Source organism: Pangasianodon hypophthalmus, chromosome 18 (genome assembly GCF_027358585.1).
Source record: "Pangasianodon hypophthalmus isolate fPanHyp1 chromosome 18, fPanHyp1.pri, whole genome shotgun sequence".
NCBI lineage: Eukaryota > Metazoa > Chordata > Actinopteri > Siluriformes > Pangasiidae > Pangasianodon > Pangasianodon hypophthalmus.
In genome coordinates, this window is record NC_069727.1 from 2,182,289 (window position 1) to 2,198,023 (window position 15,735).

The following is a 15,735-nucleotide window of genomic DNA, read 5'->3' on the forward strand; positions in this document are numbered from 1 at the left end:
ATTCATTAAAGACCGTCACGGCGTACTGTTTATCCATTTATAGTTACATTTAATGTTTGTTACGTTATAGCAGCTATAAACAGTCTTTCCCTCTCCAGCCTCTCTCTTTGTCCTCAGCGATTTTCTTCATCTGTTTATCATCAGTGGAGCGTTCGCTGGACAAGTCCCTGTGAATGAGCCGTTACTATAGAAACGATATCGTGTTAGAACAAACGCATGAATATAAACCTGTGAACTGCAGCTGCACTACTTTATAGAAAATGAATCAACACCTTCTGACCAATCAGAATCCAGAATTCAGCAGCGCTGTGAGAGAGTATGAGCTTCCTTCTTTCCTTTATGAGTAAATCAGTGAGGTTTAATAACTTACTGAATCTCTGCAATGACGCAATACAGAGTCGTGTATAAGTCCAGTATGATCCAGTGTGTGTGTGTGTGTGTGTGTGTGTGTGTGTGTGTGTGTGTGTGTGTGTGTGTTTGATCTATAATGCTGTGAGGGAGAGAATTTCTCAGCCAGTGTAAATGAAGTTATTGATCAGTGTGTGTTGGGAGTGAGAGAGGAATCGTGTTTCTCGCCGTGTGCTCTTTCCAGCGCAGTGACGCGTTCTCGTTCTCCGTGTCGTGGAGCGTCTCGAGAACACGCTAAACAACTCCGTTTGTGTGATTTGGTGTAACTGTAGAGGATGCGTGAGACTTTATATCGGATCCAGCGAGCGAATTCTTGTGGCTGAGACGTTATGGATTTTATTGTCTCAGCAGCTCCAGATCCAGAGCGTTAAATATTAAAGATGTTTGTGCAAGCTTTCCACCACAGCACTGCTGAATTCTGGATTCTGATTGGTCAGAAGGTATTGATTCATTTTCTATAAAGTAGTGCTGCTACAAATCTCAAGGTTATATTAATACACTGGTTCTAATACGTTATCGTTTCTATAGCAACAGCTCATTCACAGGGACTCGTACAGCAGACGCTCCACATAAACAGATTTTAATGTTGATATGTCGAAGTTTTCTGTAAGATGTTTATTAACATTTATGGAAGGAGTCTCCAGTGTCAGTGCGTTGTGAAAGTCAGAGGTAAAGCTGTAAGTTTTCCGTCATCTTCACGACAGAGGAGTTTACGCTTTTTGGTCTTTTGGTAACACGACAAGCTGCGATTTTTTTCTCTTATTAACTTCAAGAGAGAGAAGAAAGAGAGGCTGGTGAGGGAACGACTGTTTATAGCTGCTATAACGTAAGTGACAACAGGAACTAACATTAAATGTAACTATAAACGGATAAACAAAAACACTTGGGTAAGTGTTGTTAGAGGAAAATAATCAACTTCAGGGTGGAAACAGGAACTGTGCTTTATCACACCACCCTGTCACACACACACACACACACACACACAGTTTTGTTCTTTATTTAGTTTATTAAACATCAGCAACTTCCTAATGGGCGTGGTCTAATATGCTAATGATCTTGCTAGGTTAAATGTAGCTCACGGGTTTGCTTTAGCTTGCTATGTTAGCTTAACATAGGCATCGCGATTGGTGAGGGTGGAGCTTACATGAACGTTATCCCAGATTAGCCCCACCTATTTGACTTATTTTACTTGATTGGCTGTGTTTTCTTTGTGTCATTTCCTGTTTTGTGATTGGTGTTTGTGACTGGTTTCCTGTTTTATTCTTGGTGTTTGTCACCGGTTTTCGTGGCCTGTGATTGGTCGACAGATAACTACTACGGCACACCCAAACCCGCGGCGGAGGCGAGCAGTGTGCTGCTGATCCCTGGCTCCGTCCCAAACGCAGCCAGCAAACGCAGACGCAACAAATCCGTCAGTAACATGGAGAAAGCCGGGGTCGAACCACCTGAGGAGGAGGAGGAGGAGACTGCCGTCGTCAACGGCAACGGAGTAACCACCACACCAGGTGAGGAACACACACAGACACACACAGACAAACACACACTGAGGGAGAGAGAGAAAGATAGATAGATTGGAAGAGAGACAGACAGACAGATATTTAGAGAGACAGATAGATGGGCAGATAGACAGACAGACAGGCAGGAAGAGAGATAGACAGAAAAGTAGAGACACAGACAGGTAGCGCGACAGATAGACAGACTGGAAGAGACACAGATAGATAGACGGATGAAGAGACAGATAGATAGACAGACATGAAGAGAGAGACAGAGAGACAGGTTGATAGACAGACAAACAGAAACACAGACAGATATGCAGACAATTAGACAGGCAGAAAGACAGACGGACAGACAGACAGAGACAGGCAAACAGGCAAACAGAGAGAAAGACAGACAGACAGAGATGCAGACAGAAAAATAGACAGACAGATACACAAACTGAGAGAAAAAGAGCAAACAGAGAGAAAGACAGACAGACAAAGAAAAACAAACAGACAGACACAAGCAGAGAGAAAAAGAACAGACAGAGGGAAAGACAGACAGAGAGAGAGAGAGTTTGATTGAAAGATGGCTTACACTGAAAAAGGAGGATGAGTTTGTTATTGATCACTACAGCGGTGTGTGTGTGTTTGTGTGTGTGTGTGTGTGTGTGTGTGTGTGTGTGTATGTTTTGAGTCTGTCAGCTCAACAGAAAGGTCGTGACCTTCGTGTCACCTAGCCACTGTTTCTGTTCCAAATCCTCACTTGATAACAAGCGTTGTCACAGCTGTATCCTAGCAACCGCCTCAGCATCACGGAATCACACACTCCGGATTCCTCCACCTGGGAGACAGAGAGCGGAAGACAGACAGAGAGACAGACAGAGAGAGGGAGACAGAGAGAGGGAGACAGAGAGAGGGAGACAGAGAGAGGGAGACAGATAGAGAGACAGAGAGACAGACAGAGAGACAGACAGAGAGAGGGAGACAGAGAGAGGGAGACAGACAGAGAGAGAGAGACAGAGAGACAGACAGAGAGAGGGAGACAGAGAGAGGGAGACAGAGAGAGGGAGACAGACAGAGAGAGGGAGACAGAGAGAGGGAGACAGATAGAGAGACAGAGAGACAGACAGAGAGACAGACAGAGAGAGGGAGACAGAGAGAGGGAGACAGACAGAGAGACAGACAGAGAGACAGACAGAGAGAGGGAGACAGAGAGAGGGAGACAGACAGAGAGACAGAGAGACAGACAGAGAGAGGGAGACAGAGAGAGAGAGAGACAGAGAGGGAGACAGAGAGACAGAGAGAGGGAGAGAGAGACAGTGAGAGAGACAGTGAGAGAGACAGAGAGACAGACAGAGAGAGGGAGAGAGAGACAGTGAGAGAGACAGTGAGAGAGACAGTGAGAGAGACAGAGAGACAGACAGAGAGAGGGAGACAGTGAGAGAGACAGTAGGAGAGACAGAGAGACAGACAGAAGGACAGACAGAAGGACAGACAGAGAGAGGGAGACAGAGAGAGAGAGACAGAGAGGGAGACAGAGAGACAGACAGAGAGAGGGAGAAAGAGACAGTGAGAGAGACAGAGAGACAGACAGAAGGACAGACAGAGAGAAGGAGACAGAGAGAGACAGACAGAGACAGACAGAGACAGACAGACAGAGGGAGACAGAGACAAAGAGATATTTTTTATCTGAGCTCACAGACACCCATGATTGGCTAGTGTCACTGTGATTGACAGGGGAGAGAGTATGCCCCTCCCACCCAAAGATCACGGCCAATCACGCACTCTCGTCTCCCGGCCACAGACGGCTGCGGCATCGTGGGGCATCGAACTCGAAATCTCTTGAAATAGAAATGTTTTTCTGTCGCACCTCACTGAGACTCTCTGTTAGAATAACGCATTATAGATACTGGCCTTTTCTTTTCTTTCCTTCCCACTGTATTTCTCTTATTCTCTGCTTCACCTTCTGCTTCTTTCTTTTGAGACACCCATCACGACTTAAACTAGGACACATCACTCTTTCTCTCTCTCTCTCTCTCTCACACACACACACACACACACACACACACACAGTCCTGTAGTCCAGCTCTTTATCTCTCTCTCTGTCTCATGTCTTGTGTCCTTTTCTGTCAATGTTTGTCCTCAGCTGCACTCTGCTTCAGATCTCTCTCCTCTAATCTCCTCCTCCTTCATCTCTCTCTCTCTCTCTCTCCCTCTGTGTCTAATCTTTATTGTGCTTTATTGGCCTGACAAATAAGAGGACATTTGTAAATCCGGAGCTTAATATAAATCACATACATCAATACTAATAAAAACCCCTCTCTCCTTCTCTCTCTCTCTCTCTCCCTCTCTCTCCCCCCACCCCTCTCTGTATCTCTCATAATAAATCAGTTTAATATGATTAATATTGTAAATACACCGATCCCTCTTTTCCACTCTAATGCCGTTTATAGCTGCTTAGTCATCATTTTGTCATTTTCAGCTCCCTTTGCCTTTTATGGTGTTTTGTGGGCGTGGCTAAATGTATCCCATAAATTTGGGCTTGGTAAATTACACCTGCTTTTCCAGTGAAACTTTTGTGAATCTGGTGAGAATTTTTAGTCCGGTTTCATCATAAAAACACGAAACTTTACTAAAAGACTGATAAATCAGACCCACGTCTTGTTTTAATACTTATATAAATATAATATAAATAAATAGACTTGTCGTCATGGCGACTCACCACGCCCATCCCCAAACCCCTGGGCCCTGTTTCCAGTCTTCATCAAACGAGAACCTGCTCTTTTGTGGTCTGTTGGTTGTGTATTAACACCAACACTGTGTGTTATAACTGTGTTATAACTAATGCACTGTATGTTAGTAAAATAAAAAACTACTTCTGGACCTTAGACACAACGGAAAGTGGTTTATAAACAGCGTGAGCAGATCACACTGGTTAAATGTTTGATTACGCTTTGTTTCATTACAGCAAATAGAGAATGTTGAGAATACTGAATGTGTGTGTGTGTGTGTGTGTGTGTGTGTGCGTGTCAGACTGCAGTGAGCACGAGGAGAAGAGTACAGACGGCTCTGGGGACACGCCCCATACAGACGGGACGGTGAGAGAGGAGAAGGAGGAGACAGATACGGTGAGGGCGGAGACAGAGGAAGATAAGCCCCGCCCTAAAGATGAGCACTGTGACGAGCTCGGACCTCTACCTGATAACTGGGAGATGGCCTACACCGAGAAAGGAGAGGTGTACTTCATCGAGTGAGTGTGTGCAGAGCGCTAAACACACACACACACACACGCACACACACACACACAAGGCAGAGACAGAGAGAGCGAGAGAGAGACAGAGAGAGAGAGGGATAGACAGAATTTGACAGTAGACAGTGTTCATGACTCAAGACTTTTACTAACACTGGCACTGTTGCCGGGGGCAACGCTGATGTCAATCATTACGTGAGCTGATATTAAATTGGTGCATATACACGCAACTTAAATAAACAACGTTATTTTTTAAAAATAACAGGCAGACAATTCCAAAATGTGATCAAGTCAGGAGATCAGGTCAGTAGATCAGTAGATCAGGTCAGTACATCAGGAGATCAGGTCAGGAGATCAGGTGAGGAGATCAGGTCAGGTGATCAGGACATCAGGTCAGGTGATCAGGACATCAGGTCAGGTGATCAGGAGATCAGGTCAGGAGATCAGGTGAGGAGATCAGATCAGGAGATCAGGTCAGGTGATCAGATGAGGAGATCAGGTCAGGTGATCAGGATATCAGGTCAGGAGATCAGGTCAGGTGATCAGGAGATCAGGTCAGGAGATCAGGACATCAGGTCAGGACATCAGGACATCAGGTCAGGAGATCAGGTCAGGAGATCAGGTCAGGAGATCAGATGAGGAGATCAGGTCAGGTGATCAGGACATCAGGTCAGGAGATCAGGTCAGGAGATCAGGAGGTCAGGTGAGGAGATCAAATGAGGAGATCAGGTCAGGAGATCAGGTCAGGAGATCAGGAGGTCAGGAGATCAGGTCAGGAGATCAGATGAGGAGATCAGGTCAGGAGATCAGGTCAGGAGATCAGGTCAGATTATCTGGACATCAGGTCAGGAGATCAGGTTAGGAGATCAGATGAGGAGATCAGGTCAGGCGATCAGGACATCAGGTCAGGAGATCAGGTCAGGAGATCAGATCAGGAGATCAGGTCAGATGATCAGGACATCAGGTCAGGAGATCAGGTCAGATGATCAGGACATCAGGTCAGGAGATCAGATGAGGAGATCAGGTCAGGTGATCAGATGAGGAGATCAGATGAGGAGATCAGGTCATCAGGTCAGGAGATCAGGTCAGGAGATCAGATGAGGAGATCAGGTCAGGTGATCAGGACATCAGGTCAGGAGATCAGATGAGGAGATCATGTCAGGTGATCAGGACATCAGGTCAGGTGATCAGGACATCAGGTCAGGTGATCAGGAGATCAGGTGAGGAGATCAGATCAGGAGATCAGGTCAGGTGATCAGATGAGGAGATCAGGTCAGGTGATCAGGATATCAGGTCAGGAGATCAGGTCAGGTGATCAGGAGATCAGGTCAGGAGATTAGGTCAGATGATCAGGACATCAGGTCAGGAGATCAGATGAGGAGATCAGGTCAGATGATCAGGAGATCAGGTCAGGAGATCAGGTCAGATGATCAGGAGATCAGGTCAGGACATCAGATGAGGAGATCAGGTCAGGAGATCAGGACATCAGGTCAGGAGATCAGGTCAGGAGATCAGGAGGTCAGGAGATCAGGTCAGGAGATCAAATGAGGAGATCAGGTCAGGAGATCAGGTCAGGAGATCAGGAGGTCAGGAGATCAGGTCAGGAGATCAGGTCAGATTATCTGGACATCAGGTCAGGAGATCAGGTTAGGAGATCAGATGAGGAGATCAGGTCAGGCGATCAGGACATCAGGTCAGGAGATCAGGTCAGGAGATCAGATCAGGAGATCAGGTCAGATGATCAGGACATCAGGTCAGGAGATCAGGTCAGATGATCAGGACATCAGGTCAGGAGATCAGGTCAGGAGATCAGATGAGGAGATCAGGTCAGGAGATCAGGTCAGGAGATCAGCATACAGAGATGCAAGAAAAGAAACAAACAAAATGAAAGAAGCAGGAGATGAAGAATCAGATAAACACAGAATCTAAGACTCGGTACATCGAGAGGCAAAACTCGGAGGGTTACTTCACGTCAGGTGTGTGTGTGTGTGGGTTGTTCATGCGTGTGAGTGTGATTGTGTGACCTTGACGGTGGAAGTGAGTGTGTGTGCTGGGAAGCGCAGTCCGGGGCGGCCATGTCAGGATGCTGTGAGGAATTGTGGGAATGGAAGTTCATGGCCACTGGTGAGGGAGCTGTAACATTAACACACCCTGAACCAGCAGATTTAAACAAATCAACAAACACACTAACAAGTGTGAAAGTGAGCGTTCTCTTTCTACCACACCATCTCTCTCTCTCTCTCTCTCTCTCTCTCTCTCGCTCTCTCTCTCTCACTCTCTCTCGCTCTCTCTCTCTCTCGCTCTCTCTCTCTCGCTCTCTTTTCTTCCTATTGACAGGCCATGAGCTAATTGAATGTATTGATTGCAGTTTTCTTAACCTGAACTCTTTTAGAGATGATCACAGGGGAGTCTCTCTCTCTCTCTCTCTCTCTCTCTCTCTCTCTCTCTGTTCTGCAGTCACAACACTAAGACGACATCATGGTTAGATCCGCGGCTAGCAAAGAAAGCTAAACCACCAGAGGAGTGCAACGAAGACGGTGAGTCTCTTTCTTTCTTTCTTTCTTTCCCTCCTTCCTTGTTTCTTCCTTTCTTTCTTCCCCTATTTCTTTCTTCCTACCTTCATCTATATCTTTCTTTCTTTCTTTCTTTCTTTCTTTCTTTCTATTTCCCTCCAGCTATTTCTTTTTTCTTCCTTCCTTCCTGAATTTCTTTCTTTCTTTCTTTCTTTCTTTCTTTTTTCTTTCTTTCTTTCTTTCTTTCTTTCTTTCTTTCTATTTCAGTCCAGCTATTTCTTTTTTCTTCCTTCCTTCTTGAATTTCTTTCTTTCTTTCCCTCCTTCCTTCTTTCTTCCCCTATTTCTTTCTTCCTCCCTTCATCTATCTCTCTCTCTCTCTTTCTTTCTTTTTCTTTCTATTTCCCTCCAGCTACTTCTTTTTTCTTTCTTTCCTTCCCTCCTTCCTTTCTTTCTTCCCCTATTTCTTTCTCCCTCCCTTCCTTCCAAAATGTCTTTCTTTCTTTCTTTCTTTCTTTCTTATAGAAGTTGTGTATACTGGGTCTGTTTTGTTTATTTTGTGTCTGTACTTTATCAGTAATGAGACAGTCAGGATTGTAGAATATACACTAAAGCCATGATATAAAACATACAGAACTGTTTTCACACGAAAGCAACGTTTGTGAAACAGGAAATGACATCATCAAGTAAAAAGCGTTTTATTTCAATGTGCTGATTTGGTGGAAATGAGCTACAGGAGCGAATGTTCTCACTTTGATGTGTGTGTAAATTACACTTTACTGTGTAAATAAGAATATTAGGATCTGCTGATCGGATCTGCTCTGTGAATGTGTGTGTGTGTATGTGTGTGTGTGTGTGTGTGTGTGTATGTGTGTGTGTGTGTGTGTTTTGCGTTTGTTAGCTCAAAGTTTTGCTTAGTGAGGAGCTTTTGGATTGAAATCAGAGTCTCCTGACAGCTTTAGTGACAGCTCTGCATCACAACGCGTTTCTCTCTGATGGACAGAATAATCTCCCCCCCAACCTGCCCCTGCACCCCCCCCCCCCATCTGCCCCCCTCTCCTCCATCTGCCCCCCTCTCCTCCATCTGCCCCCTCTCCTCCATTTCACTCGGTTTCATCATTCTGCTGAAGCTCGGGATTCTGGTGACGGACAGCGGAGATGAGAAACAGCACAATGTGTGACGCAAACACTCACCGTTTATATCAGTGCAGCCAAGACGACGGAGTTAATAAAGCCAGAGATTATTGTCGTAGGAAATTTCGCTTCCTGGGACGTTCCTTCTGACAGGCGTTTGAAAAAATAAAACCCCACATTTTTAGTGATTTAGTGAACTTTAGTGGAACTTCGTGTGTAAATAGTAATATTGAATGTGTAGCGGTCTGGGAACACGATAAAGCTGAGGCTTATTACAGCTCACATTCTCACAACATTGTAAAAACGTTCTTTTAAGGTTACAGATGAACGTTCTTGAACACTGAGCGCGTTCTCACGCTACGTTCACACTAGCAAGCAAAGGGTTCATTTTCTACGTATGTCACAACACAGAGTCACGATTTCAGCAAAAAAACAAAAGACGTTTTAATTTAGGTTTTCACTAATTAGGTATGACGCATTAAAGCAACAAATCCAAACGATTCCTCGCATTTTAGTCAGCAATATGCACTGAACACATGCTGAACAGGCCACGCCCACAAGAGACAACAGCAGCGGTCACTACACGCCCACAAGAGACAAAGTACAAGCAAAACGAGTGACATGTCAATTGTTAGTGTCAATGTAGGGTCTGTTAGCTAGAAAATCTCATAAATATTCATGATTATGCAAATTTTGGAAACTCCCCCATTCTCTCATCCAATCACACATAACCTAATATTGCTAACATTAGCTACAATAGCAAATTATTAAGATAACGTCTAGCTAGCTAGCTCAGGTAGATAGAAGCAGGATCTTAGCATCAGAGTCTCGATTTACGTCCTGACATTTTATCACTGATTTAATGTTACCATGACAACCACCATCTGTTCATAACTAAAAGTAGTGACGTTACATAGCTAGCTACGGTTCAAATTTTTCAGACGCTGCATCATCATCATCATAATCATCATCATCATCCTCTCAAAATTTGCGTATCGGATGTAACTGGTTTAAATTGGACGTTTATGTACTTAATGAGCTAATACATAACCCCGCCACTAAATCGTTTTTTATACGAAACTACTGAGAAACTTTGTTTTATATGAAACATTTGGACTTTAGCGCAGTGCACCAAACACCAAACAGTTACATAATCAGAATTAGCTTCTAAAAAGAGTTCATTCTTTTATTAAAACTGACAAACATGGTGGATCCACAGAATTGTTCACATTAGCGTATGAGTTGTTGTCATGTAGCTATCCGTTATATATGTGTTCATATTTGTGCTAATTACACACGTGATTAGCGTATGTGGCTACTTTGCTAGTTGTTTAGTGTATTTATCAGAAATGAAAATATCTGCCGCTAGTTCAGGATCCATCCTCAGGTAACTCGATAAACGAGTGAGCGATAGAACATAAACAAGTGTCACACACGCTAAAAGTTCATGCTGATAGAGTATCTGATGACGCTGAAGAGCCGGAAAGTGACGCGTGTCAGTTTTCCTCGTCGGGTTGAAACGCCGCTCAATGAGACAGGAAGGATGTGATTACTAAAGCAGCTAATCCTGAAGGAAACACGGCTGACTGTCCTCTTCTCTCTCGCATCTTCAAAGGTCAAGGATTTTACCAACCGCATGTGAAATGAAGGATTATGCAGATCAGCTGCTGATAATTGACTCGGAGTTTCTTCATCCTGGATTTTCTGGGTTTATTTAAAATGTTAACATGTGCTACTTTTCTCTCTTCACGCTAATGGGTAAGAAAGAGAGTGTGTGTGTGTGTGTGTGTGTGTGTGTGAGTGTGTGTGTGTGGGTGTGTGTGTGAGTATGAGAGCGGAAATCAGGCACCGTGAAAGAGCCCTCAGTTCAGCCCGAGAGGCTTCTGTCCGGGGTTGCTATGGTGATGGTTTCCGGGGCCGCGGGAATACAAAGCGTATGTGTGTGTATGTGTGCGTGTGTGTGTGTGTGTGTGTGTGTACTGTACACTCACACACACAACATAATAAAATGCTCAAACAGCAGGGAATCACTCAGCAGACCCATCTATGAACTGTCCCTGTGGGCGTGGTCTAATATTCTAATGAACATGCTTGATTGACAGCCATCTGTCTGAGACTCCTCCTACAATATCACTTGAGCAACTAAATCAGGATCCATGTAACACTCACTAGTTTAGCTTTCACTCACTAGTTTAACTTTCACTCACTAGTTTAAATTTCACTCACTAGTTTAGCTTTCGCTCACTAGTTTAAATTTCACTCACTAGTTTAGCTTTCGCTCACTAGTTTGGCTTTCACTCACTAGTTTAACTTTCACTCACTAGTTTAAATTTCACTCACTAGTTTAGCTTTCGCTCACTAGTTTAAATTTCACTCACTAGTTTAGCTTTCACTCACTAAGTTAAATTTCACTCACTAGTTTAGCTTTCGCTCACTAGTTTGGCTTTCACTCACTAGTTTAACTTTCACTCACTAGTTTAAATTTCACTCACTAGTTTAGCTTTCGCTCACTAGTTTAAATTTCACTCACTAGTTTAGCTTTCGCTCACTAGTTTAAATTTCACTCACTAGTTTAGCTTTCGCTCACTAGTTTGGCTTTCACTCACTAGTTTAACTTTCACTCACTAGTTTAAATTTCACTCACTAGTTTAGCTTTCGCTCACTAGTTTAAATTTCACTCACTAGTTTAGCTTTCACTCACTAAGTTAAATTTCACTCACTAGTTTAGCTTTCGCTCACTAGTTTAAATTTCACTCACTAGTTTAGCTTTCACTCACTAAGTTACATTTCACTCACTAGTTTAGCTTTCACTCACTAGTTTAGCTTTGACTCACTAGTTTAGCTTTCACTCACTAGTTTAACTTTCATTCACTAGTTTAGCTTTCACTCACTAGTTTAACTTGCACTCACTAGTTTAACTTGCACTCACTAGTTTAGCTTTCGCTCACTAGTTTAGCTTTCACTCACTAGTTTAGCTTTCACTCACTAGTTTAACTTTCACTCACTAGTTTAACTTGCACTCACTAGTTTAGCTTTCGCTCACTAGTTTAGCTTTCACTCACTAGGTTAGCTTTCACTCACTAAGTTACATTTCACTCACTAGTTTAGCTTTCACTCACTAGTTTAGCTTTGACTCACTAGTTTAGCTTTCACTCACTAGTTTAACTTTCATTCACTAGTTTAGCTTTCACTCACTAGTTTAACTTGCACTCACTAGTTTAACTTGCACTCACTAGTTTAGCTTTCGCTCACTAGTTTAGCTTTCACTCACTAGTTTAGCTTTCACTCACTAGTTTAACTTTCACTCACTAGTTTAACTTGCACTCACTAGTTTAGCTTTCGCTCACTAGTTTAGCTTTCACTCACTAGGTTAGCTTTCACTCACTAGGTTGGCTTTCACTCGCTAGGTTAGCTTTCACTCACTAGGTTGACTTTCACGCCTTTCTTTCTTTCTCTTTTCTTTCTTTCTTTCTTTCCCTCCCTTGTTTTTGATGTAACATTCACCTCCGGTTCCTTTTCACCTGTTCTGTTCCTTTTCTCCGGTTCTCCGGTTCTCCCCGCTGATTGCTGATTGCGGTGTGTTTTTCAGAGCTTCCGTACGGCTGGGAGAAAATCGACGATCCAGTTTATGGCAGTTACTATGTGGAGTAAGTTTCTGTTTCTTCTCTTTATAAATCCTCAGTGGTTCAGTAAATCTGACAAAAACAAATCAGTCATTTTTTCATTAAAATGTAAATGATTAGAATTACTGAAGTGCTTTAAGTTCTGTACTAAATTAATTCAGGTAAATACTTTACAGGGTTAAATTTCTTATTATTTTGCAAGTGCTCACAAAACTAGAAGAAAAAAGCATGTAATGTTTACATGTACTGACTGCATACTAATGTGGGGGCGTGGTTTCTGAACCTGATTTGCATATGTATTAACTGGTGTGATGTTAAGTGTTATGGATGAGCTGCGCTCAGTGTCTCTTGTATTGTGTCGGCTTTAAGGCCTAAGGCTACTGTATTATGAAATGTTTTGAAAGATCAAGTGTTTTAGTAGTTTTCTTGATTCACCCTTTTTGTGTTTCTCAGTCAGGTGTGTGTGTGTATGTGTGTGTGTGTGTGTGTAAGTAAATGCATTACCCTATGAGAGTGCTACTTCTGTAGCACTGATGATAAATGATGTGTGAAATCATTTAAGCTCTCTTGCATGAAATAAATAATTAAAGTTTGATTTGTTTTATTTGAGCAACAGTTAACCATTTATCTCAAGTTTGAGTAAAATTTACTAAGAAAAAAACCCCGCTATTTAAATGTACTTACATTTTTTTATGAGAATAATCCTTGTTCCTGTGTAAAGCTTAAGCAAAAATGCTTAGTTACATTTACTAAGATTTTCTGTGAAAATTGTTACCACTTTTATCGGTTAAATTTCACTCCAATATTTTTTTTTCTAATATTTACATTCTGAATGTCTTAGTGGAGGTTTTTAATTTATTACATCACTGAAACAGCAGCAGCTCAGCTTCTCATCTCATTCAGTTCTGTGTGTGTGTTAATTACTGTATTCTGTGGTAAGTCTTGGTGTTAATGATATTTGGGAGTAAATCTTGTTTTGATGGTGATGGTATTTGGTAGTAAATATTAGTGTTTGTTAATTTTGGTGTTTGGTGCTAAGCGTTGGTGTCTATTGAGGTTGGTGTTTGTTAATTATGGTGTTTGGTGCTAAGTGTTGGTGTCTATTGAGGTTAGTGTTTGTTAATTATGGTGTTTGGTGCTAAGTGTTGGTGTCTATTAAGGTTAGTGTTTGTTAATTATGGTGTTTGGTGCTAAGTGTTGGTGTCTATTGAGGTTAGTGTTTGTTAATTATGGTGTTTGGTGCTAAGTGTTGGTGTCTGTTGAGGTTAGTGTTTGTTAATTATGGTGTTTGGTGCTAAGCGTTGGTGTCTATTAAGGTTAGTGTTTGTTAATTATGGTGTTTGGTGCTAAGTGTTGGTGTCTATTGAGGTTAGTGTTTGTTAATTATGGTGTTTGGTGCTAAGTGTTGGTGTCTATTGAGGTTGGTGTTTGTTAATTATGGTGTTTGGTGGTAAGCGTTGGTGTGTATTGAGGTTGGTGTTTGTTAATTATGGTGTTTGGTGCTAAGTGTTGGTGTCTGTTGAGGTTGGTGTTTGTTAATTACGGTGTTTGGTGCTAAGTGTTGGTGTCTATTGAGGTTGGTGTTTGTTAATTTTGGTGTTTGGTGCTAAGCGTTGGTGTCTATTGAGGTTGGTGTTTGTTAATTTTGGTGTTTGGTGCTAAGTGTTGGTGTCTGTTGAGGTTGGTGTTTGTTAATTATGCTGTTTGGTGCTAAGCGTTGGTGTGTATTGAGGTTGGTGTTTGTTAATTTTGGTGTTTGGTGGTAAGCGTTGGTGTCTATTGAGGTTGGTGTTTGTTAATTTTGGTGTTTGGTGCTAAGTGTTGGTGTCTGTTGAGGTTGGTGTTTGTTGATGTTGGTGTTTGGTACTAAGTGTTGGTGTGTATTGAGGTTGGTGTTTGTTAATTTTGGTGTTTGGTGCTAAGCGTTGGTGTCTATTGAGGTTGGTGTTTGTTAATTTTGGTGTTTGGTGCTAAGCGTTGGTGTGTATTGAGGTTGGTGTTTGTTAATTTTGGTGTTTGGTGCTAAGTGTTGGTGTCTATTGAGGTTGGTGTTTGTTAATTATGGTGTTTGGTGCTAAGCGTTGGTGTGTATTGAGGTTGGTGTTTGTTGATGTTGGTGTTTGGTACTAAGCGTTGGTGTCTATTGAGGTTGGTGTTTGTTGATGTTGGTGTTTGGTACTAAGCGTTGGTGTGTATTGAGGTTGGTGTTTGTTAATTTTGGTGTTTGGTGCTAAGCGTTGGTGTCTATTGAGGTTGGTGTTTGTTAATTATGGTGTTTGGTGCTAAGTGTTGGTGTCTATTGAGGTTGGTGTTTGTTAATTTTGGTGTTTGGTGCTAAGCGTTGGTGTCTATTGAGGTTGGTGTTTGTTAATTTTGGTGTTTGGTGCTAAGCGTTGATATTTGTTAATGATGATATTTAGTGGTGAATATTGGTGTTTACTATTGATGGTGTTACGTATGGTGTCTTGTGGTAAGTGCTTGTTTTTGTTAATGGTGGTGTTTGGTGCTAAGTGTTGGAGTCTATTGAGGTTGGTGTTTGTTAACTTTGGTGTTTGGTGCTAAGTGTTGATATTTGTTAATGATGATATTTAGTGGTGAATATTGGTGTTTACTATTGATGGTGTTAAGTATGGTGTCTTGTGGTAAGTGCTGGTTTTTGTTAATGGTGGTGTTTGATTGTGACTGTTAGTATTTATTAATGATGCCATTTCAGTCTGTTGGCGATGGATGTGCGTATTTTTTATAGTGAAGATTGGTGTTTGATGGTATTTGGTGGTTTTGATGGTTTGGTTATGTTTGATGGAGAATGTTGGTGTTTAATGGTGTGTGTAACTGAGAATACTGTTTTGTTTAATCATGTTTATATCATGTGTGTGACTGTTTGGTGGTAAATGCTGGTGTTTGTTGGTTCTAATGCCTTTGTATGGTTTTTGATGTAGAATATTGGTGTTTAATAGTGAAGCCTGGTGTTTGTATTGATGTAAAATATTAGTATTTTGCTAGTAATGCTGTTTTTTAAAATTGTGTTTGATGGTAAAAAGTTGATTTTTGAAGGTATTTGAAGTTGTTCAATGGTGAATGCCAGTGTTAGAGAAGATCAGTGTTTGATGGAGAGTGAAGGTGTAGTGCTAGAGAATGATGTAGAGAATTTTGTTTTTTGTTGGGTAATTATGGTGTTTGATGATAAATGATAGGTGATGGATGTTGGTATTTGATGGTATATGTTGGTTATAATAGGTTTGGTTGTGTTTTTGATGGTGTTGGTGTGTAATTGGGAATATTGGTGTTTTATTATGCTTGATGATAAATGGTGTTTTATTATATTGGCTT

The 15,735-nt window shown here is 42.0% G+C and overlaps 1 protein-coding gene across 2 annotated transcripts in view; it reads left to right on the forward strand.

Moving 5' to 3' along the window:
- The window catches only part of magi2a (membrane associated guanylate kinase, WW and PDZ domain containing 2a), a 145,516-nt gene that overhangs the window by 72,179 nt on the left and 57,602 nt on the right, over positions 1-15,735 (forward strand). For both annotated transcript variants that reach the window (XM_034313162.2, XM_034313166.2), the window contains exons 4-7: positions 1,716-1,913; positions 4,920-5,136; positions 7,594-7,673; positions 12,372-12,429. In XM_034313162.2, coding sequence (XP_034169053.2) covers positions 1,716-1,913; positions 4,920-5,136; positions 7,594-7,673; positions 12,372-12,429 — 553 coding nt within the window. The remainder of the gene's footprint in view (positions 1-1,715; positions 1,914-4,919; positions 5,137-7,593; positions 7,674-12,371; positions 12,430-15,735) is intronic.